This window comes from Galeopterus variegatus, unplaced genomic scaffold (assembly GCF_000696425.1).
Source record: "Galeopterus variegatus unplaced genomic scaffold, G_variegatus-3.0.2 Scaffold797, whole genome shotgun sequence".
Classification (NCBI taxonomy): domain Eukaryota; kingdom Metazoa; phylum Chordata; class Mammalia; order Dermoptera; family Cynocephalidae; genus Galeopterus; species Galeopterus variegatus.
This window is the reverse complement of record NW_007726908.1, coordinates 359,449-384,626: the sequence shown is the minus strand read 5'-3', so window position 1 is coordinate 384,626 and position 25,178 is coordinate 359,449. Positions and strand designations below refer to the sequence as shown.

Genomic DNA, 25,178 nt, shown 5'->3' with positions numbered 1-25,178 from the left:
TTAGTCGTAGTTTGGGCCTTTGGAGAGGAAGAAACCAAGTCTATCACCTTTTCCATATGACAGATCTTTAAATATATGTATAAGCTATCATGTTTGTCTATAAGCATTTTCTTTTCAGATCTAAAAAACACAGTTAAAAGCACTTATTTTCCATGTAGGATGTATTCAGATGCCTTATTGGTTTTATTGTCCTTTGATTCTCAGTATTTTGTCAAGGTTTTAGTTCAAGTCTACTGCTAAGAACATGCAAAATACTCCAAATTCTATCTGACTGGTGAAGTGTTGGAGACTATACTTATATTCGATTCTCAGTATTTTGTCAAGGTTTTAGTTCAAGTCTACTGCTAAGAACATGCAAAATACTCGAAATTCTATCTGACTGGTGAAGTGTTGGAGACTATACTTATATTCAAATATGAAGTTGTAAATGGATCATTTGTGAACACCTGGAGATAGCTGGGATAAAAATATGAGTCATAAGCAAGAACTTTTAACATTACATTTTCTTCCTCTACTGGAATAATAGACTTCAATTGAGGAATATGGAATCCAGTAAAGCTTGCATAGTGTTACCGTTTTCTTCAACATTTGGAGAACTGTTCACTAGAAGATTGTATTTATTCTGTGTGCTCCCCTGATAAGACCTTCATCACCGTTCTCAGCAGCAATATGCACTGGGACTCTTCACAGGAGGGATCAACGCTGCCCATTCCCTGAGCTAGTTTGACCAGTGTAGGGCTTGCCTTATGGTCAAACCCCCCCCCCTCGCCCCGGGTTATGAGATGTAGGACTAGGAATAATGTGTGGGATCTACCAGAAGCCCAGCATTGGATCCATGTGAGGAGTAACTTGAAACTGCTATTGAAAGATGGAAAAGGCTTCAAAGATGTTTTTGAGTAAGAAAAGTATTTATTGGAATCACTGGCATCAGTCTCATGAGAGATTTAATGCAATACTTCAGGTGGACTTGGATGTTGTGGTTCTGGAGGTCATTCCATTCTCAGCAGGGTCCTGAGGGTTAGGAAGCAGGACACATCACCCAAAGAAAGTGGCTCACAAGAGAGCAGGCAGGTGTCAAGATCTCTCTCGGTTAGACACAGAAAGTCAATATTATGGAGCAGAGATAGAAAAAAACTTTGAACTAGAGGAGGGTTAGGAAGCAGGACACATCACCCAAAGAAAGTGGCTCACAAGAGAGCAGGCAGGTGTTAAGATCTCTCTCGGTTAGACACAGAAAGTCAATATTATGGAGCAGAGATAGAAAAAAACTTTGAACTAGATACTACATAGTATTGAGCCTCTCCTTGCACAACAGATTTCAGATAAAAGGCACCAGATCTCAAGGAAGTAAGATCACCTATACATCCCACTTTCTCAAGAAGACTGGAACTGCTACAAGACATCATGCATTTCTAAGGATGTGTTAAAGAGCTGGCTCAGATGAGTGACTGCAGGCATCAGAGACTTAATTACTGAGCATTTTTATGTGCCAGTCATTGCTCTAGGCACTAAAACTGTAAACATGAATAAGATAGACACATATCTGCTCTCTGTAAGCTCTAGTATGGTGGGATAGGGGAGTAATTCAATTAGAAATTAAAGTTGAACTTAGTAAACTGTACATGGGAAATACAGTGCACCATAGAATCATACAGCAAGGGGCTTAACTCAAAGACAATGAACTCAATGACAGAGAAGAGAGTTTTTTAATCTGAGCACTACTGACATTTGCGGGACCAGATAATTGTTTGTGTGTCGGGAGTGGAGGCAGGGTGGATGTCCTGTGCATTGTAGGATGTTTAGCAGTAATCCTAGCCTCAATGCACTAGATGCCAATTGTATCAACCAAAAATGTCTGCAGACATTGCCAGATGTCCTCTGAGGGATAAAATTGCCCTTGGTTGAGAACTGCTGTCTTAGATGAAGTGATATCTAAGACATCTAAACTATGACTCGAACCAAAGTGAGAGTGTAGAGGCTGATGACTGGTTTTCTGGTTTGGTAAACTGTGTAGCCTGGTGGTTCCCTTTCCTGAGATATGGCACACAGGAGGAGAAGCAGTTTTGTAAGGGGAAAATAATGACTTCAGTATTATATAAGCTGAGTTTGCAGTGCCTAGGGGACATTCAAGTGGAGATGACCAGCAAGAAGATGGTGCTTTAACAAATAGGTTTTATGCTTATTCAGGTATGTGAGGCCCACGGATCAGGAGACAATTGCCTTCTAAAAGATAATTTGTTACTCAGAGTTCCCAAGGGGAGAAGGTGTGGCATGCCACACAGGGCCACATAGAGAAGCACCAGGGTTGGTTAGGAAGCAGGGGGAGCCAGAAAAATGTGGACAAGAGCCTTTGTTGTGTTTTCCAAAGGAAGGAATGGACAAAGCAGGGTGAGCAGACTTAGGCTTAGAATTGACTAGTTTGAATAATTTCAGCAGGCTGTGGGGCATAAGAAATGTCCCTTGTCATCTGGTACCTGAACCTGGAGTTATTAGGGCAGGTAGATAGTGGCCCAGAGTGTGAGAGCCAGTGAGAACCCAATAAAGGAGGCAGTTGTAGTTAAGGGCTCTGGATTGGTTGATTTGTATGTGAAAGTTGTGCTTGCAGGCAAGCCCTTTACTATCTCTTGGAATTGTTTGCCCTATCAGAGGCAGTCACTCCAGGGACATTGAGGCCCCCAAATGTCTAAGAATCATAATATAGAATATAAAAAGATATGATTAATATGGGCAGATAATATAAGTTCAGAAAAGAGATTGGGAGTGAAAATATATATTTGGGTGTTATCAACCCAGTGACTCTTTGATTCAAATTCTGAGTTAATGGCATTTTCCAGGAAGAGTTTGTAGAATGGTAAGAGAAGGAGGTCTGAGGTGGAACCCTCAGGAGAAACTCCAACATGTAAGGGATGCTCAGAGAAAGATGAGCACACAAAAGAATCTGAGGGATGGCCATAAAAGGAAGGTAAGGACGAGGTTTTGTTGAGAAAAGGGCAGTAGTCAACACACAAAGTGACATGACAAAAATGAAAACTGAAAATTTTTACTGTACTTTCCCATTAAAAGTCGTGAGGACAAAATCCATATAGCAGCAGATTGAAAAGTGAGCGGGAAGAGAAGTAGTTGAAACATTGAGCACAGACAACTCTTTCAAAACTTACTTATGAAGAGGAGATAGGCCAGTAACTAGAAGGGGACGTAAGGGTGAAAGGAGATACATCTTTTTTTTAACCAGAAAAGTTTGACTACAGGTCGCTTCTGTTGGGAAAGAGACAGTAGAGAGAGAGATATTAAAGATACATTAGCAAGACTGTAAATTTTTAGTAGCATTGAGTTGGACACTTGAATTAGTCTTTTCAGCAGAATTTATTAACCTGACGTTAGTCATGGAGACTATAAAGAATTGCATTTTTCAGGAATCGGGAGCGTAGAACCAAGTGATAATAAATTAAGGATATCAGCAAGAAAATGGTTATCATGATGGGTTAAAGAATACAAGACACACAAAGATGGGAATAGGGAGCTGATAGAAATATGAAGCAAAAGACTACGTATGAAGAAATGAGGCAGGAGCTTCATTAAAAAGCTCTCGGTTGAGATTCTGTATAGGGGAGTCATGCATCAGATGGTGCAGAGCTGTGAGGAAATGGCCTTTAGGTTTTCCTCCAAACTAGAGAGGCCAAGGCCCTGTATTATGATTTTTATCTAATCTGAGCTTAAATTTAGTAAAATTCAGCAGTCAGTGGACACTGTTGATTTGTGTTGAGTTTTTGATTAGTACACCCCTAGGTCTTCTTTTGTCTTTTAGTTTTTTAATGAATGACTGCCAAGTTTGCAAGTTTGGTTTCTTCTTTTCTATATTTGTCCAACTGAGATTTTGAAAGTAAGTTTAATTTACCCTGTTCAATGTTATCTCATTATCTTATCTACTATGTGGGCCATTTGTTGGTTTAAGGCTTCTTGCTCCATCATATTGAAATCCTTTTGGATTATTGTTCTATCACTTATCATATTAATTCATATCACATTTCTAAGATTTTTTTCAATTGCGAACATATTAAGCATACATATGTCACCATAAAAATCACTGATTAAAAATGTAGATCAGGAATGGTTAAAAATCTTGTGCCACTAAATGAGAAACATTGCAGATGTGTTAACTCCTTTATGTTTCACAGGAAACAAATATTTCCAGAATGTTTATGTGCATCAGGCATGGTGCCAGCTTTAAGAATGCATTCATTAATTTATTTAACAATGTTTGTTGAGAGCCTCTTATACACCAGGTACTGCACTTGGAGATGGGGATACACAATTGTGAACAAAAGCAGACCCAGTGGATGGAACTTAAAGATCAGTGGTGTAAACAGACAAGTGTTAAAAGTGTGTATAGCCTATTCTCTGTAGCTTACAGAGTGCATCAGATCCTTTAATCCCAGTCAAAATCCTGTGAAATAAGTTATTTTCTCTGTTCTACCAGTAAGTAAGCTGAGACTCACAGAAGTGAGTTTTTCAGAACAGGTGGCACAGCTGGTCAGTGATACAGTTGGTGTGTAGGGTTCCGATGTGGACGCTAATGCCAATGCACTGCACTGTGTGGTCATTCAAAAAACAGCTGTGATGTATTGATTAGCTGTATGTGAATCAACACTTTGTTATTATTAATTCACACTTTCTTCATCTTTTCCACAAGCGCATCAAGGGCAGCATCCAAATACCTAACTGGATAGTGGATCCACTGTTGATCCACGGATGATGATCGATGTTCGGTAGACTTAACAAAAAGAACAAGTTAACATGGCAAAAAATGTTCATACTGAGCATACAATAGGCTTCTGTTGATCACTAGTTTCCTTTTTTGCTTTCTGATATACCTTTTTATAATCCTGTTTAGATTTTTACCATAAGAAATATCAACCTTATAGGAGAGCAACTTTTTATGCCTATCTCTCTTCCATAGTTTATCAACGCATGTTAGTAGTTATTAATCTGCAGTTTCTTAAAAGAAATGAAGTTTCATGAGACTTGGAAGGTCAATTGTTTCACTCAACAAAATTTATCATGTACTATTTTCCCTGAATGAAATTAACATTAATTTAGCACCCGTTGTGTACCATAAAGAAAGACACTAATATTTATTTTTGTATTCACTATGTTCTCCACCACTATGGAGCTCACAGTGAGAGACGGATGAGGACATATAAAAAGAATTCCAGTGAGTGTGACAAGTGCTGGAGAGGAACTGTACAAAGAGGGTCGGGCTACAGAGGAGGGAACAATTTCTGGGGAGTGAGGGATGGATTTATCAGTATAAGAAGTGTGTGTGGCATGATGTGTTCTAGGCATATGACTGGTCATAAGAAACATATTTGTTGCTAATTTTTTTTCCCCAAAGGGATGGATTTAGACTGTTCTCAGTCCTTTGCTGGTCATGAGTGGGACTTCCAGGATTGGGACACTGACCATATTCATTGAGCAGAAGGAAGCAGATGAGCACCCAGAGGTCAAACTTGTGACCTCAGCCTGCTTAGCCCTGGACCATAATCTACTTAAACAGTCCACTTTATAGTTTAGGACAAGAGAACAGTGTAGAATACTAATGCCACATGTTTACACATCAGATTTTTAAAAGCAGTACCCACATTAATATGTTGAGCCCTAATCTCAACGCTGAGAGGGAAGCAATACATCATCTCTACTTTCAGACAAGGAAATATGAGGTCCAAAGGACTGAGTGTCCTGGTTAAAGTTACGGGAAAAACAGACAGCAGGACTAGGGTTCAAACGAAGGCGATTTCAGTCCTAATCCAGTGATCTCCACTCTAAAGAAGAGAAGAGCAAGACTAGAAGACTGTACAGAACAGAACTGAGTAGCAAAAATAGGTAATGCATAATTTAGGAGTATTTAGGCAATCCTGTGAAATAATGTTTTAATCCACGTTCTTCATAACAGGCATTAAATTGTCTTTTGTTGTTTGGACAGGTGAAAGGCTATGCCAAGTTTCAACACCAGTTTTGGAGAGAGCTTCATTTTGGTGGGCTTTTTGGATTGGCCTCGACTGGAACTCATGTTTTTTGTCTTTATTTTGATTTTCTACTCCCCAAGGCTATGCCAAGTTTCAACACCAGTTTTGGAGAGAGCTTCATTTTGGTGGGCTTTTTGGACTGGCCTCGACTGGAACTCATGTTTTTTGTCTTTATTTTGATTTTCTACTCCTTAACTCTCCTTGGCAACACTGCCATAATCCCTCTCTCCCACCTGGATCTTCGACTGCACACGCCCATATACTTCCTCTGCCACCTCTCCTTCCTGGACCCCTGCTTCACCACCAACACTGGGCCCCAGCTTCTGATCCACCAGCCCATCACCGGGGGAGGGTGTGTAGCCCAGTTCTTCATCTACCTCTCCCTGGGCACCACTGAGTGTGTGCTCCTGGTGGGGATGGCTTTTTACTGCTACATTGCTGTCTCCCGTCCACTCCACTACATGGCCATCATGTATCCTCATCTCTGCCAGACACTGGTTGTCACCTCCTGGGTGGGAGGCTTCATGATCTCTCTGATTCAGACAGACCTTGTGATGGTCATGCTTCTCTGTGGCCATCGGCTAAACCACTTCTTCTGTGAGATGCCTGTATTCCTGAAGTTGGCTTGTGAGGACACAGAAGGAACAGAGGCCGAGATGTTTGTGGTCCGAGTCACCATCTTGGTTGTTCCTGCAGCACTAATTCTAGGCTCCTATGCACACATTGCTCAGACAGTGCTGAGGATCAAGTCAATGGCTGGGTGTAGAAAGGCTTTCAGGACTCGTGGGTCCCACTTGCTGGAGCTTTTCCTTTTTTATGGCTCAGGCATCTACACATACTTTCAACCCATCCACAGTTATTCTGAGAGCGAGGGAAAGTTTGTTGCTCTTTTTTATACTATAATCACTCTTATTCTCAATCCTGATTTATACTCTAAGGAACAAGGGTGTGAAGGAGACTCTGTGGAAGGTACAAGGAAGAGGCAGAGACTCAGGGTAGGAGAGGAAAGGAGTGTCGGTACGATTGTAATATCTCTCAGACCATGGAGCCCATCCTGTTCCTTAGAGGGCAGTTGGTCAGTAGAAAACAGCTCTCAGTAGTCCTTGGGGTTTTAGTGGCTTCCTTGCTTGGAAGATGGAAGTAGGGATCTCTAGGGACTCTCTAGTTCAGTGTCTATGATCCTTGTGCAGCCAGGAGTGAGTGCTGATTTGTGTCACAACTTCCCAAAGGAATGAGCTTGGGAAGAGGGTGTATTGTGTCCACTTTCAGAGAGTAGGGATGGATTCTAAGCAAGTCTGAAAGTGAGAGAGGTATTAATTTGGAATGGCAACACCTTTTCCAGAGTCACTGATTCCCATCTTGGTGTAGATGGCATTGTGCCCTAAGGCAAAGGACATGAGTTCACTCCTGCTCTTCCAATTACCCATGATCCTGGCCATGTCCCCTCATATCTCAGGGCCCATTTATAAGGTCTTTATATTGGTTACCCCTCTATGATACTTGGAGCAAGTAAGGACATCATGAATAGAAGTGCTTCATGGAGCATGTGAAGTTTCAGACATGGATGACATTTACCTATTTGAACAAAAAGGCAAAATCATTAGGATGGCACTGAGTAAAGGCAGGTGTCAACATCTCATCAACTGCACTGAGTCTCTGTTGTGCTGCTTGGTGTCATGGACAAGATATTTTCCATATAAGAGAGAATAGAATAGAAAGAAAAGAGCACATAAATAATGAGACAAGGGGAAGTGATATGGGGAAGAAGAAAGATAAGAGGGAGTGACAAAAATGGAAAAATAAAGAGAGAGATTCCTGTGGTAGGGAGTGGTAGAAAGTTCAAGTCTCTACACAAAGTGTGAAGACAATGGATACTTGAAATTTTACCACTGTCATTTCATTTCATGTACTTGATTCCATGTGAAAGTGTACGTATCCTTGTTCATAACCTTTTACAGTGTTGGCAAATTCCATGTTGAGTGAATCATCACTTATTTTAATAACAGTAACTAGTATTTGTTTATATTTAACAACCTTTTTGCATAATTGTGATTAATCCTTAAAACAGCGTTGTGAGAGTTAGTTCTGTTATACACACTATTTATTTACAAAAAACTGAGGTTCAAAGGATTTAAGTCACTTACCCAAGTTCATGTAGAAAATATGGGGTGAAGCTGAGATTCAGGTTTCTATAATCCCAAACCTAACCCTTACTACAACACCCTGTCAATTCTTTTATTTTGAGAGTAAATTTTTAATAGGCAGAGTTTGAGGCTGGAAAGGAAAGTAGTTGGAGAGGAAATCAAAAGCTTAAAGTACTTTGCAGTTTTGCTTTGTTTGATTCTGGCCAGGGTTCTACACTCTTCTGGGTTACATATACTTTGGTCAGGGAGCATATTTTTTTCTTTGCACAAAACTAATGTATTCAATCATAATAGTTCCAATTTACTGGACCATAGTTCAAGCACCATGCTATACTATATACTACACTGTCACACTTAATTCTTATATCATGAAATGTAGATATTATTCCCCTCCCCCCATTAGTTGTATTGAGCAAGAAACTAAAAGTTAGGTAATTATTTTGTATAATTTGTCTGAAGTTACCCAAGCATTAAAGGGAAGACCAGGATTTGAATCTGGCCTGTTTTATTCTGAATTCTATCCACCTTGCCACCACCTAAGAATACATATTTTTGTATTTATTAGCTCAAGGCCCTAACCAACAGTCTACATGAAAAAAATGTTTTTCTCCTGTATCCTTGCAAATCTGGGTCTAACCAATTCAAGCATATGCATTAATTTAGTGTATAAAAGGGAATCATCTCAGCTAGCAGGACAGAATTTAATAAGTTATTGTGTGGTTAATGTGTTATTCTTTCATTCGGCATGCAGGGAAAATAGCCACCCACTTATGTTAAAGGGAGCATATCCTATATTCAAGCAATTTAAAGAGGCCATTGCTACAGTTGACAACATGCAGCAATTGCTTTTTGCAAGGAAGGTATCATGGGAGGCAAATGCCATCTCCGTGGGAACCTACACACCTTAGGTCTCCTTGGACCTTCTCATCCATAGCACTGGCTATCTGATCATCAGAGATTGTGGGTCCCTGTAGACCTGCCAGAGCCGGTGAGCGATTCTCAGTGTCTCTCAGATGCCCACTTGAGAGAGGAAGTCAGAGGTGACTTCCTGTGTAAAGCAGAATATTAACATCTTGGCACCTATCTTCTTTGTCTTTTAGAACCTGGCTGGCTGCCACTTGAAACCCTTGGCCATTTGTCCTTACCTGCCAAACCACCTAAATGGGGTTTTGAGCTAGAAATAATGGTGCATGCCAGACTTAAAAATTGGGGCTAATCTATGGAAAAGACAGGGATACATAGGGGAAAAGAGATTGTACAGAACTGGCTCTCAAGAGAAAAAATTAAGGGATGATTTAATAGAGAAGAAAGAACAAGAACTTAGATATATTTCAGTGAATACCAGAAAAAGCTGTTACTGTAGTTTTTAAAACATTCTTGGACTTCATAACTTATTTTTTTTAATCTCATTGGTTTTTCTGGCATCACTTGTAATTAAAGTCCATAGGATAAGATCAGTAACAAAACAAAGCAATCTAGTCTTTCCACTTCTATTCAGCATAGTACTAAAAGTCCTAGCCAGAGCAATGAGGCAGGAGAAACAAATAAAAGACATCCCAATTAGAAAGAAGTAAAATTCTCTCTGTTTGTAAGTGATGGGATCTTACATATAGAAAACTCTAAAGACTCCACCAAAAGAAAAAAAACCTGTCAGAACTAGTAAATGAATTCAGTAAAGTCACAGAACATAAAATGAACATACAAAAAAATCAGTCACATTTTTTTTTTTTTTTTTTTTTTGGACTGGTAAGGGGATCATAACCCCTGGCTCAATGTCATCCACACCATGCTCAGCCAGTGAGCTCACCAGTCATCCCTATATAGGATCTGAACCCGCGGCCTCAGCGCCACCAGCACCGCACTCTCCCAAGTGAGCCACAGGGCTGGCCCCACATTTCTATTCCCTAACAACAAACTATCCAAAATAGAAATCAAGATACAAAGACCAATTTATAATAGCATCAAAAATGGTAAAATACTTAGAAATAAACTTAGCCAAGGAGGTGAAACATTGATACACTCAAAATTATAAAACATTGGTGAAAGAAATTACAGAAGACACAAGTAAATGAAAAGATATCCCATGTTCATGGATTGGAAGAATTAATATTTTGTAAATGGGCCCTGACAATGAGCCCCATGCCTGACAGCACCAGTACAACCAGACCCCATCAGACTGACAGCAGACATCTCATCAGAAACCCTAAAGGCCGGAAAAGAATGGGATGATATATTCAAAATAACAGAAAAAAAATTGACAGCCAAGTATTCTATAGCTAGCAAAGCTATTTTTTAAAAATTTTATTTTAACTTCTCAACATACATTGTAGTTGATTTTCATGTCTCTTTACCCACTCCTCTTTCTGCCCTCTGTCTCTCCCTTCCCCCAACTACATCATATCTGTTCTCTTGTCTTAACAAGTTCAAGGAATAGTTGTGATTGTTGTGTCTTCTTCCCCTGAACCACCATTTATTTGTTTGTATATTTATTTATTTATTTTTAGCTCCCACAAATAAGTGAGAACATGTGGTATTTCTCTTTCTGTGCCTGACTTCTTTCACTTTTAATATAATTTTCTCTAAGTCCATCCATGTTGTTGCGAATGGCAGTATTTCATTCTTTTTTATAGCAGAGTAGTATTCCATTGTGTAGATATACCACGTTTTCCTTATCCACTCATTTGATGATGGACATTTGGGCTGGTTCCAACTCTTAGCTATTATAAATAGTGCTGCAATAAACATGGGAGTACAGATATCCCTTTGGCATGATGATTTCCATTCCTCTGGGTATATTCCCAGCCATGGAATAGCTGGATCATATGGTAGATCTGTCTGCAATTGTAACCTCCATACCATTTTCCACAAAGTCTGCACCATTTTGCAGTCCCACCAACAGTGTATGAGAGTTCCTTTTTTTCCGCAACCTCACCAGCATTTATCATTCTCAGTTTTTTGGATATTAGCCATCCTAACTGGAGTGAGATGGTATATCAGTGTGGTTTTGATTTGCATTTCCCGAATGCTGAGTGATGTTGAGCATTTTTTCATGTGTCTTTTGGCCATTTGTACATCTTCCTTTGCCATCTGATCTTTGACAAAGGCACCAAATCTACACATGGGGGAAGAGACTACCTCTTCAGCAAATGGTGCTGGGAAAACTGGATATTCATATGCATGAGAATGAAACTAGACCCATACCTCTCACTGTATAACAAAATCAACTCAAAATGGATTAAAGAATTAAATATACATCCTGAAACAATAAAACTCCTTAAAGAAAACATAGGGGAAACACTCCAGGAAGTAGGAGTGGGTATAGACTTCATGAATATGACCCCAAAAACACAGGCAACAAAGGAAAAATAAACAAATGGGATTATATCAAACTAAAAAGCTTCTGCACAGCAAAAGAAACCATTAATAGAGTGAAAAGACAACCAACAGAGTGGGAGAAAATATTTGCAAAATATACATCTGACAAAGGATTAATATCCAGAATATACAAGGAACTCAAACAACTTTAAGGCAAAAAAACCAAGTAACCCAATTTAAAAGTGGGCAAAGGAGCTGAATAGGAATTTCTCAAAGGCTATCCTTCAGAAATGAAAGAGAAATAGTATATTTCCCGGAGAAACAAAAATTGTGGAAATGCACCACCACACAACCAGCCCTGCAGGAAATCCTCATGGGAGTACTACATCTGGAATCCAAAAACCAATAATCACTACCATGAATACACAAGAAAGAACAAAAGCCACTAGTTCCTCTACACATTGATATCCAGTTTTTCCAGTACCATTTACTGAATAGGCTGTCTTTTCTCCAATGTGAAAAAGACATTTGGCATCTTTGTCAAAGATCAGTCAGCTGTAAGTACCTGGGTTGATTTCTGGGTACACTATTCTGTTTCATTGGTCCATGTGTCTGTTTTTATGCCAGTACCATGCTGTTTTTCTTACTATAGCTTTGTAGTATAATTTGAATTCAGGTAGTATAATACCTCTGGTTTTATTTATTTATTTATTGCTCAGGATTGCTTTGGCTATTCAGGATCTTTTGTTGTTCCATATGAATTTTAGGATTGTTTTTTCTATTTCTGTGAAGGATGTCATAGGTATTTTGGTAGGGATTGCACTGAATCTGTAGATAACTTTGGGTAGTATGAACATTTTCACCACATTAATTCTTCCAATCCATGAACAGGGAATGTCTTTTCATCTTTTTGTGTCCTCTTTAACTACTTTTGGCAGGGTTTTGTAGTTCTCATTGTAGAGATCTTTCAACTCTCTGGTTAAATTTATTCCTAGGTATTTTATTCTTTTGGTGACTGTTGTAAATGAGCTTGCTTTCTTGATTTCTTTTTCTGCTCTTTCATTGTTGGTGTATAAGAACACTACTGATTTTTGTGTATTGATTTTGTATCCTGCAACTTTACTGAAATCATGTATCAGCTCTAGGAGTTTTTTGGTAAAGGTTATGGGTTTTTCTGTCGGGTCCACCACCGGCCGACCCGAACAGCCCTAGCCTTGTTCCTTTTGGTGGGTGAGCGAATGGCCCGGATTCCTCTTTCCCTCCAGTCCCTGTTGGGAGAAGACGGGGGAAGAGAGCCATGAAAAGAGGTGAGCACAGCCGCAGGCCCCAACCAGCCTGGTTAAAGGACACTCAGACACGGTGGGGGTTCTGTTGAGCAGTTCCGTTTATTATCACACAAGCACTTGCTTTTATAGGCAGATGGGGAAGGGAGGTTTTAACATAATCCTATCAGCTTAACGGTCAAGAGCATGCATCCTGTCTCAATGCCTAGCTATCACAATCACGCAGTGTTCACGAGCACGGAAGCACGTATTTGGCCAATAAGGGCTAAGGCAAGGTTCCCACAGACACTCCCACCCTACTTCCTCCCAGCACCGTCTTAGGCTGCCACATTAATATGCCTTTGTGGGCCCATAATGGTGCCGCTTGTAATGTCACTTAAGGTGGCGTTAGTTTTTAAGGCCCGACATCTTTCTATATACAGGATCATGTCATCTGTGAACAATATCAATTTGACTTTGTCTTTTCAAGTTTGGATGACCTTTATTTCCTTCTCTTGCCTGATTGCTCTGGCTAATACTTCCAATACTATGTTGAATAGGAGTGGTGAGAGTGGGCATCCTTGTCTTGGTCTTGTTCTTGAGGGAAAAGCTTTCGATTTTTCCTCATTCAGGATGATATTGGCAGTATGTTTGTTATTTATGGTTTTTGTTGTGGTGAGGTATTTTTCTTCTATTTCGTTCAGAGTCTTTATCATGAAGCAATGCTGAATTTTGTCAAATGCTTTTTCTGCATCTGTTGAGATAATCATATGGTTTTTGTTCTTGTTTTGTTGATGTGGCATATCACATTTATTGATTTGCATATGTTGAGCCATTCTTGCATCCCTGGGATGAATCCCACTTGATCATGGTGTATAACTTTTCAATGTGCTTTTGCATCCTGATTGCTAACATCTTGTTGAGGATTTTTACATCTACATTCATCAGGGATATTGACCTGTAGCTTTTTTTATTTATTTTTTTTCTGTATCTTTGGTTTTGGTATCAGGGCGATGATGGCCTCTTAGAATGAGTTTGGGAGAGTGGACTCTGTTTTGATTTTTGGAATAGTTTGAAGACAATTGGTATTTGTTTCTCTGTAATGGTTTGGTGGAATTCAGCAGTAAATTCATCCAGTCCTGGGCTTTTCTTTGTTGGGAGACTGCTAATTCAATCTCATCGCTTATTATTGGTCAGTTCAGGTTTTCTATTTCTTCTTGGTTCAGTCTTAGAAGTTTGCATTTGTCCAGAAATTCATCCATTTGCTCCAGGTTTTCATATTTATTGGCGTATAGTTGTTTATAATAATCTCTGATGATTCTTCATATTTCTGTGGTGTTGGTTGTAATATCTCCCTTTTTATTCCTGATTTTCATCATTTGGGCCTTCACTCTCTTTTTTTTAATTTATAAAGAAATTAAATTTATTTCTTACAATTTTGGAGGCTAGGAAGTTCAAGTTCCAGGGAATACATCTGGTGAAGGCGTTCTTTAAAACAGCGTTTCACATGGCAAGAATGGGCTGAGCGAGAGAGAACTAACCTTCTTACCTGGTCTCCTTTTAAAGCCATCAGAACCATATCCTTTGCTCCATGAATAAACCAATCCATTCACTAGGGCACAGACCTCACAATCTAATCATATCTTAAAGGCTCCACCTTTCAAATATCATAATAGGACTTCCTACCCTCTTAATACTGCTACAATGGGGGTTAAGGTTCCAATGCATAAACTTTTGGGGAGAAGCAGTTCAAAGGGAGGGGGAGAGGGAAAGGGGGAAAGACATAGGGAGGGAGAAGGAATAAGGAGGAAGGGTGTGGTTGAGACCTGTGGCACTGCCCTCATTACTGCAGGGGAGAGCAGAGGGCTTCCAATGGTGGCTTGGTAATTGCTGGGATGTGTGCAGATGTCAGGGGGGTGTGGCCGAAGCCCTTGGCTCCCCACTGCCCCAGCTCAGGAGACCAGCGGGCTTCTAGTGGTGGTTTGATCATTGCTGGGCTGGATGCAGATGTTGGTGGTGTGGCTGAAGCCCTCATACCCCCACCACCCCAGCTCAGGAGACCAGGGGGCTTTCAGCAGTGATTTAGTGGTTGTTGCTGGGCTGGTTGCAAGTGTTGGGGAGGTGTGGCTGAAGCCCTCATCTCCCCACTGTCCCAGCTCAGGAGCTAGTGTGCTTCCTGAGGTGGCTTGGTGGTCATTGCTGGGCTGGTTATGCATGTCGGGGGTTGGTGCCTGAGGCCTGAGCTCCCCTACCACCTGGTCTTGGGAGAGCCAGGGCACTTCCTGCAGCAGCTTGGTGGTCATCACCACAGTGGTTGCACATGTCATGGGGGCATGCTGAGGCCCCTGGCCCTTCTCCCTTTCTGGCTTGGTAGCCCAGGGGACTTCCAGTTCTTCTAGGTGTTATAGGTGTTCTTTGGTGAAATGAGACCTTTACTAGTTAATATCAAATTTTGTCTCTGGTTGTGGGTACTTTGTTTTTTCTTTCAATTCTATGTTGAATTATTTGCCATTTCCTCCACTTAAACTCTGTGCTGGTCCTAATTTGTTGTCCTTTGCTTATTTTTAAAATGGGGAAACTGCCTGTGGGGACCAGTACTTGAGTTCTGTTGTTACACTAAATTGCTGCTTTGCTGCTGATTCCCTAGGGAAGGCTTTTTGTGCTGCTCAGGTTTTAATGGTTGAATTTATAGGTACTTCCAGGTCTAGTGGGATCTGGTGCACCTGGGTTGTGTAGAAACTCTGGTCTGGGCCTCAGTCTTTTCATCAAACTGCTCCCCATGCAATTCTGTATTCCTGACCAATCTCCTCTGAGTGGTACTATGCTGATTGGGGGGCAGATCAGCTATCCTTGCTGTGCCCCAGTATTCCTTTGGTAGGCCTGTCTTCCGCCACTGCCCATGCTCCAAACACTTCCCATGGGACAGGCCATGCTCTGGTCCCTTGGAATGACTCACTGGCCTCTGAGTAGCTCCTTTTTTCAGTTGTTGTGGCTCCTTGTGCCTATATGGGTCCACAGGAATGCTATTAGTGGTCTTGATGGCCTGGGGGTCACCAAGGCCCTCCTCTCCTCCACCATCTCCAAGCAATTTCATCCAAAGGGCACAGGTGTGGCTTTTGCCAGCTCCTACTCTGTATGCTCAGCAGCTCCAGCCTGGAAGTGTCCAGGATTTCAAACAGTTGGAGCAGTTTTTTCTTTCTTTCTTTGTAGCTTCTCTCACCTTCATGCACTCCATAGGTCTCTCCTACTCTTTCCCTCAGTTCTAGTGGCCCCAGGTTGGCTGTCATTCCTTTTTTATAATTGTAAATTGGTTGATTTGTGAGAGAGAATGACACTGGTGACTGTCTATTCCACCATCTTGACTGGAAGACTTCTCTCTCTCTTTTTTTTAGCCTAGCTAATTGTTTGTCTATTTTATTTATCTTCTCAAAAAACAAACTTTTTGTTTCATTGATCTTTTGTATTGTTGTGGGGGTTTCTGTTTCATTTAATTCAGCACTGATCTTAATTATATTTCTTTTTGTCTACTAGTTTTAGGATTAGATTGTTCTTGTCTTTCTAGCTCCTTGAAGCATAGTGTTAATGCATTTATTTGAAGTCTTTCCATTCTTTTGATGTAGGTGTTTATTGCAATAAACTTCCCTCTTAGTACTGCTTTATCCCACAGGTTTGGTATTATGTATCTTTGTTTTCATTAGTTTCAAGAAGTTTCTTGATTTCTGCTTAATTTCTTCTTGGACCAATAGATCATTGAGGAGTCTGTTGTTTAGTTTCCATGCACTTAAGTAGTTTCCAGAGTTTTGCTTGTTATTGATTTCCAGTTTTAATCCACTGTGGTCTGTAAAGATACTTGGCATGATTTCAATTTTTTTGTAATTTGCTGAGACTTGATTTGTGACTTAGTGTGTGGTCCATCCTGGAGAGTATTCCATGTGCTGATGAGAAGAATGTGTATTCTGTAGCCTTCTTTTCCTCTTTTTATAGTTTTTGGTTTGAAGTCTATTTTATCTGATATAAGAATAGCTACTCCTGCTCGTTTTTGGTTTCCATTTGCATGGTATATTTTTTACATCCTTTCACTTTTAGTCTGTGTGTGTCTTTATAATTGAGGTGTTCTCTACAAGAGAGCAGATAGTTGGGTCTAGCTTTTTTTTTTTTTCCTTTTTGTCTTTTTTCGTGACTGGTAATGGGATCGCAACCCTCGGTGTCGCACCCATACCACGACCGGCAACAGGATCACAACCCTCAGTGTCGCGCCCGCACCACACTCAACCAGTGAGCGGACCGGTCTCTATATGGGATCTGAACCCTCGGCGGGAGCGCCGCCACGCTCCCAAGCGCCGCACTCTACTGAGTACACCACCGGGCCGGCCCAGGTCTAGCTTTTTAATCCAATCTATCAGTCTGTATCTTTCGAATGAGGAGTTTAATCCATTTACATTTAGGGTTGCTATTGACAGGTATTGCTTTACTTCTGACATTACATTGCTTTTAGTTTAAGTGTTTTAAATATCACTTCTCTCTTTCTTCCCCGTTTATTATTCATCTTCAATATTATTGAAGATTTGGATTTTTTTTTTTCCTTTTTGTCTTTTTTCGTGACTGGCAATAGATTGCAACCCTCAGTGTTGCGCCCGTACCGGACCGGGACTGGCAACGGGATCGCAACCCTCGGTGTTGCACCCGCACCTCACTCAGCCAGTGAGCGGCCGGTCTGTATGTGGGATCCGAACCCTCAGCGGGCGCTCTGCCGTGCTCCCAAGCGGCACACTGTAGCAGTGTGCCACTGGGCCAGCCCGAAGATTTGGATTTTTGAGGTGGTGTGATTTAGCTTCCTTCTCTTCCTCGTTTGCATTTTGGTTTTGATGGCGGGTTTTGCTCTTTCTTGCAAATCTGTGATAGTGATTATCATTTTTTAGATTCTGGATGCAGGACTCCTTGGAAAATTTCTTACAGGGCTGGTTGGATGGTAGTGAACTCCCAAAATTTTTATTTGTCTGGGAAATGGACCATTTCTCCTTCATTTCTGAAGGATAATCTTGCTGGATATAAAATTATTGGCTGGCAATTTTTATCTTTTAGAATTTTGAATATATCATTCCATTTTTTAATGGTTTGTAAGGTTTCAGATGAGGACTCTGCTATTGACCTCTTATACTTGACTTGACACTTTCCTCTTTTTGCCTTTAGAATTCTCTCTTTGTCTTTAAGTTTTGCCAGTTTTACTACAATGTGTCTTGGAGAGGATCTTTGTGGATTGAATCAGTTTGGGGATCTTTGGGCTTCTTGGATCTGGAGGTCTGCATCTCTCCCTATATCTGGGAAATTCTCTGTTATTATTTCCTTCAATAGGTTTTTAATGCCTTTTCCTTTCTCCTCCTCTACTGAAATACCCATGATTCAGATGTTTGTGCACTTGAGGTTGTCTGCTAGCTCTCTTAGATTTTCTTCATTTTTTTAAAATTTGTTTTTCCTTTTTTTTTTCTGCCTGGGTTATCTCAAAAAGACATCTTTGCAGTTTGAAATTCTTTCTTCTGCTTGCTCTAGCCTGCTGCTCAAGTTTTCTGTTCTGTTTTTTATTTCACTGAGTGAATATTTGAGTTCTAGGAGTTCTGTTTCATTCTTTTTTATAGTATCAACCGCTTTGCAAATTTCCTCCTTCATGTTCTGGATATTTTTTCTTGTTTCACTGTGTTCTCTAATTGATTCTTCTCTTATCTCTTTGAGTTTTCTTAAGATCACCTCTCAGAATTTTTTTTTAGATATCTCAAGGGTTTCCTAGTCTATTGGGTCTGGTACTTGAAAATTACTATAGTCCTTTAGTGGTGTCCTAACTTCTTGTTTATTTGTAGTTCTAGTATTTTTTCATTGATGTTTGGTCATCTGGTAGGGCACTTATTTTTTCTATACTCAAATATAGTGGGCTATGAGGGGAAAGACTTCCTCCTCTATTTGTAGTGCGATTGAGTATGTGGTAGGCTGCCACAGCTCCTGCTCAGTCAGTGGGTGTGCCTTCTCTGGGGCTCAAGGCAGGCATAGGCCAGTGCCTGAATTTGGGGCCTGGGGCCTGGGGCCCGGGAGTGAGCTGCACTCACCTGGGGTGCCCATGCAGTCATACAGTGGGCATGCCTTCTCCAGGGCTTCAGGTTGGAAAGGGCCGGTGCCTGAAGTCCTTGCAGAAAATTATGTTAAGTGAAGTAAGCCTGACACAGAGGGAAAAATACTGCATGTCTTCACTCATAAGTGGGAACTGAGAGAGAAAGAAGGAAGGAAAGAAAGACCACAGTAGTGTGTTGAACATGCAGAGGGAGAGAACAGACCTAGGATTGCCAGGGCCAGCAGTGAAGGGGGAGGGAGAGGGGATTTGGAGAGAAGTTGAGTGGGGGACACAGTGAATAATTCCAATTTGAGTGGTGGGCATGCTGATAGCAATGATTTGCTCACCACATCTTGAGCACAAGTGCAAACAGTCAGCTCTTGCCCCATGAATATGTATAATCAATACAAATTTTAAAAATTCAAAAGATAAATAAGTACTTACTACTTAAAATCTTTATTTAAATGTTAAATGAAAAGCTTATAAAGACCTATTTAATGATAATTTGGCATTGTATGCAGTGATGTATCAACTTTTCTCAGAATATCCGATTTCATTCATTTTTCCCAAAAATTGCAAAAGGCATTAGACTTTTAAACACAGTAATGGTAAGCAGAGATAAACAAAACAATAGTAAAATGGATGGAATTAGTTCTGGGTCTCTGGAGAAATTCTCTGAGGAGGTTCCCATCATCTTTTCCAGTATTCTCCCTCAGGGATCCTCCATTCCTGACACTAATTAACAACAGGAGGCTGAAGCCCAGCTGACTGTAAAATAAGGCAGAGTCTTCAGCAGCCACCACTATCCTGTTGCTTTTCCCATGTCCTTGGGTAAAATAAAAGCAGTGTGACAACCTGCACTGAACACTTTTGACCGGAACAGAAATTCCCAGTTACCAGGTAGAATCAAAGCCTTCTATTTCTTTGGTATAAATTCTGTGTTCAGTTCCTGATCCTCTTTGGGCCTAGTGATGCTGAATGTGAGCATGAGAGAGTGGTCATATGCAGGGTTGGCATGTATGAAAGACGCTTAAATGCAGAAGAAAGTTCTGGTAACTAATGCCATTTTGTACTATAAAAAAAGAAAGCCACAGCAATATCACTTCCATCTCTGTCATTAAAAAATTGATGGCTTTTTAAAAGAATGAAATTCTGGCACTTGCACACATGGATGAGTCTGGAGAAAATTATGTTAAGTGACATAAGCCAGACCAGGAAAGAGAAATGCTGCATTTTCTCACACATAACTGGGTGCTAAGAAAGAAGGAGAGAGAGAGAGAGAGAGAGAGAGAGAGAGAGAAGAGAGAGGAGAGGAGAGAAGGAAGGAAAGAAAGAAAGAAGGAAGGAAGGAAAGAAAAGACAAGACCACAACAATATGTTGAACTTTCAGAAGGAGAGAACAAACCTAAGGATACTAGAGACGGGGGGAGGGAAGGAGGGAGCTTGGGGAGTGATAGGTAACGGGCATAAAGAAAAATCATGATTTGTAATAATAAATATGCTAAGAATAAATAATAATAATTTCAAAAAGTAAAAAAAAAAAAAAATTCATGGCAAAAAAGAATGGATTTATATCCTTGGTTATAGCAATTTTACCCACCACTATTTTATTGTTCAAGCTTGGTGCCCGTATTTTGGCCCTTAATACTATTCTCCACTAAAATAAACTCAAACTCTTTGGAAGTCAGTTAATTCCACGTATTGAGGCTATAAGAAATGTAGGACAGCAAGGCATATCCAAGAATGTTTATGAGAGAATCCATGATAGTCCTCAAAAGGCAACTGAGCCAGTTTAAGGGAACTACTGGCCATGTTGTGAGAATTAAAAAATAATGATAATAATAATAAAGATAATTTAGGTTAATTGAAGCCAGACCACGAGTTCATAATGATAATTAGGGATCATAATGATACTCAGATTCATATAAAGCTTGCAAAAGTGTGGTGTGATCCAAAAGAACAGTGAATTTCAAATTGTTTAACTTTTCAAGTTGATTTTAATAAGCAAGAATGTATTTATTCTTGTATATATGTATGTATACACACACACATATACATTTTTCCTTCTGTTAAGTAAATGTCTTTTTAGAAGTATAGTATGGATTTATTACTATCTATGTGAGCAGAAAAGAAAAGGCAAAAATGAGGAAATTCAAAAGCCCTGCACAAATAAGAACAGGAGTGATTGATCGGTTCCCGAGCTCTTACATAATGCCAGGTAGAAAGGGAGTTTTGCAGGTAAGTTGTGCTGCTGTTCTTACAAAAACAAGCATAGCATCAAAAAGAGGGCTTAACAGTATGTTTCAAGAAAATAAATTAGCCACATATCTCCAAAAAAAAAAAAAAGTAGAGCTAGCTGTGCAGACCACCTCATTCTTCGTTTAGGGAATGAGGTGGATAGGCTGTGCTGTCCGATATTTCAGGACTTGAAATGTGGCTGCTGTGACTGATTGACAGACTTTTAAATTTTATTTGATTTAAACAAATATAAAAACTGATACTTGGTACAGCATTAGAAAACAAAGTATGCTTGGAACAACTTGGATAAGTGAATCTACTCCTTCAATTGTAAACTTTATAAAATCTAAATCAGATCAAGTATTTCTGATGAAAGTTTATTATCTGATTTGAAATGTACAGTAAGTATAAAATACAAACTAAATTTTAAAGACCTAGTATGAAAAAATTTAAACTACCTCATTAATAATTTTTTGTGTTGAAACATGTCAAATTTATAATAGTTTGGACATAATGGATTAGATAGAAACATATTATTAAAATTAATTTTACCTGTTTCTTTTTGCTTCTTAAAATGTGACTACTAGAAAAATTTTAAGTATATATTTTGCTCAAGTTATGTTTCCACTGGGTAGCTCCGTTCTAGTAACCTCACTGTGACTGAGCTGATGATAAGATAAAAACAAGCGCACAATTAAATCAATAGAACTGGTCAATATATCAACATAACACAATAAGTTAAGCACTGCTGTCCTACTAATCTTGAAAGCATACCTCATTTCTGAGCAAAAAGTGAAGTCTCTAGGGAAGATAAAGCATTATAACAGTCACCGTGACGTAACGTGTAAGTCTTTGTTTATTCAGCTCGGAATTTCCTCAGATGGCACAACGTATTTCTGTACAATGAACAACAGCACATTGGGCAGGTTCTGGAACTTCTCTGGCCTGTGGCAATACAGTAGTCCCCCTTATCCACAGGGTATATGTTCTGTGACCCCCAGAGGATGCCTGAAACTGAGGATAGTACCAACATCTATATATTCTATTTTTTTCTATACGTAATACATACCTATGATAAAATTTAGTTTATAAGTTAAGCACTGTAAGAGGTTAACAACAACAATCGATAGTATAATAGAACAATTATAACAATATGCCCCATCACTACTTTTGCAACTTGGAGCTATTATTAAGTAAAACAAAGGTTACTTGAACACAAGCACTGTGGTACGATGCCAGTTGGCCTGATAACCCAGATAGCCACCAAGTGACAAACAGGCAGGTAGTATATACAGTGTGGACACACCCACAAAGGGATGATTCAGTCCCAGGTGGGAGGAAGTGGGTGTCTAGAGATTTCATCAAGCTACTCTGAATGGCATGCAATTGAAACTCAGGAATTTTTTATTTCTGGGATTTTTTATTTAATATTTTTGGAAGCCTCAGTTAAGTGTAACTGCAGAAAGTGAAACTGCAGGGAAGGGGGGACTACTGTACTGCATTTTCTTTTGATCTAGGAAGACAAACTTGGGAGCAATAAAAGCATTTTTAAAAAGCAATAATAAAGAAACAAATTCACATCCATTGCAGTGGCACTTGATAACTGACTTTTAGTTTCATGTAGTGATAAATTTTGCTACAGCTGTAATACTGTTTTGCTATCTGTGCTCTCCGGGGTGTTTAAAGTACACAAAGGAATCTGATATATTAGACCTGAGATATATTTGACTTAGAGAAGAGGTAATCACAGAAAAGTACCTGAGGGTACTTAGAGGTTCCTTAGAGTAGAGGAGGACATTTAAAGGTGAGGCAGTGTCATTATCAAAGGACAGGGATCACAACATGCAATGTGTGATGGGAGATCATAAATAAATTAGGCCATCTTAAAATAAAAGTCAAGAGATGATGCCAAACAGCTAGCCAGGGAACATATTGTGGTGTTTCACTGATGTGTTCCCACTTGATTGAAAAAAATGTTAGAAACAAAATGAATATTGCAAATTTCACAATTAGTTAATTAAGAAAAAAAGTTGTAAAACAAAAGTCACCAGAAAGTGTCACATTCAATGCAATTATAAAACTAGAAACAATATTTTGAGCTCATTTGTACATACATTTTTTGTATAGTAAATTGTATAATATACAATTTTATATTAAAAGTGCTTTAAACATTTATTATCTATTAGTATGTTGGATGAAAGGTAAGTGAAAGGAGTGTAAAGAAGGGAACAGTTTTAGCAGACCCTAATATGTCTCAGAGAAAGATTTTTATTATGCTGTTAGCCATGGAAATATTAAGAAATAATAAACATGAGAGTCTAAGAATGGGTGGTAATTCATGAATAGCGAGAGAGTTGAGAAGATAGAAGATCAAAGTGTAGGAGATTTAAATCTTAAAATATGCTTTTCAACTTTACTGAAGTTTGGGATTATGGAATAGAAGCCTTATTTCCTGAAAAGAGTTTCACATCTAGATTTATTGAGCTAAATGCTGGATTTCCTTGGGTAGTAAGTAGGGTAAATGTGTCACCAAGAGGTCAAAAACATTGAGGATGGAAATACAAAAACTGTTGGTTTGAGTTTGAGTTAACGGAATTACTTGCTGCTTCTCTGTTCCCTCAAAAGTTCTGAACTTATTCTCACAATTCAGGCAGCGGCGTGGACTTTAAACTGCCGCAGAAGAGGCTGCAGAGAACATTGCAGAGACATACCTGGAACCACCATGGCCTCACAAACTATGGATGAGCTTGGAAAGGATTCTTTCATTTCCAGTGTCCCAGGATTCAGGATTTTGATTAAACAAAAAAATTGAAGTACTGCAAAGAGATATTTTCTGCTTAGAGTATTCTTTTTTTTTTTTTTTTTAGAGCAGGAAACATTAAAAAATAAAAACATTTGAGAGAGTAGCAGAAGGAGCCGTAACAGCAGATAAAATTAGATATTTTCTTTCCAATAGAATGCCACTTACCTTACCTNCGAGCTCTGATGTCCACAGACAGGGGAGAAGAGTGTATCCCAGCTCTAGCAGATCGAGAGACAGAATGCCACTTACCTTACCTACCAATTTTAAGGGTGTCACTTGGAATTATAATTCTAAATGGATTTATGGTCCCACAGATCCACTTTCATTTATTTTGTTAATTGCTCTGGTGAAAAGCAGCATCCACATTTGAGATTGAGATAGCTAGAAAGGGCAAAGAGCTTGGTCTTTGGCATTTTTAAAAAAATAACAACTTTATTGAGATATAATCTACATTCAGAGAGAGCTAACATACATATATATGTTGTTTAATAAAGCCCAAGTCTGGGCTTCCTCAAGGGCAGTTTTTACTGACTGCTTACCCCGCACCCCTGCCATGTATGGATTAGTCAGCTTGGGCTGCCATAACAAAATATCATAGATTGCGTGGCATAAACAACAGAAATTTATTTTCTCACTGTTCTGGGTACTGTAAATCCAAGATCAGGGTGCCAGCCAGGTTGGGTTCTGGTGAGGGCTCTCTTCCTGGCTTGCAGATGGCCACCTTCCCACTGTGGGCTCACATGGCCTTTCCTGTTTCTTTGGATGTCTTCTAATATTTTTGTTGAAAATTAGACATTTTAAATAACACAATGTGGCAACTCTGGAAATCAGACCTCACCCCGCCCCCCACTGCCACCACCACTGCCTTTGTTCTTGCGGGCTTTGTTTGTTTTGTTACTGTTTGTGTAGTGATTTTTAAAAAACTAATTAGTCTATATTCTTGTTGTGTGTAGTCAGTGAAGTCTTTGCTCAGTTAACTCAGTGGACAACTAATGATAGAGATTTTTCTAGAATGCCTGGAACCAGTCAGTATCCTAGCCCCTGCTAGGAGTCCTCTGGGTGTGCTGGGGCATGACTTTAGCACTTTGGCAGCCAGTGTACAACTGCTTTGCTTCCACAGAGTCTCATGGCCAGCCAGAAGCGAGAGCATGCAGCCTTCTCTGGCCTTTCGTAAGCGCTTGCACATGCCTGCACTTGCATAGGGCCGTGTGGGTTCCCAGGACTATGTCGGAGCTTTTCAAAGCCCATTATGGACATCTCACTCCCCAGCTTTTCCTTTTACATTTTTTGATTAGC

The 25,178-nt window shown here is 39.7% G+C and overlaps 1 protein-coding gene across 1 annotated transcript; it reads left to right on the top strand.

Moving 5' to 3' along the window:
- The first annotated feature begins 6,106 nt into the window (after window positions 1-6,106).
- Window positions 6,107-7,022, top strand: LOC103590305 (olfactory receptor 2Y1-like). The gene is given in 2 exon segments (XM_008572512.1): window positions 6,107-6,945; window positions 6,947-7,022. Coding segments are annotated over 2 exon segments (915 nt in total).
- Window positions 7,023-25,178: the final 18,156 nt, after the last annotated feature.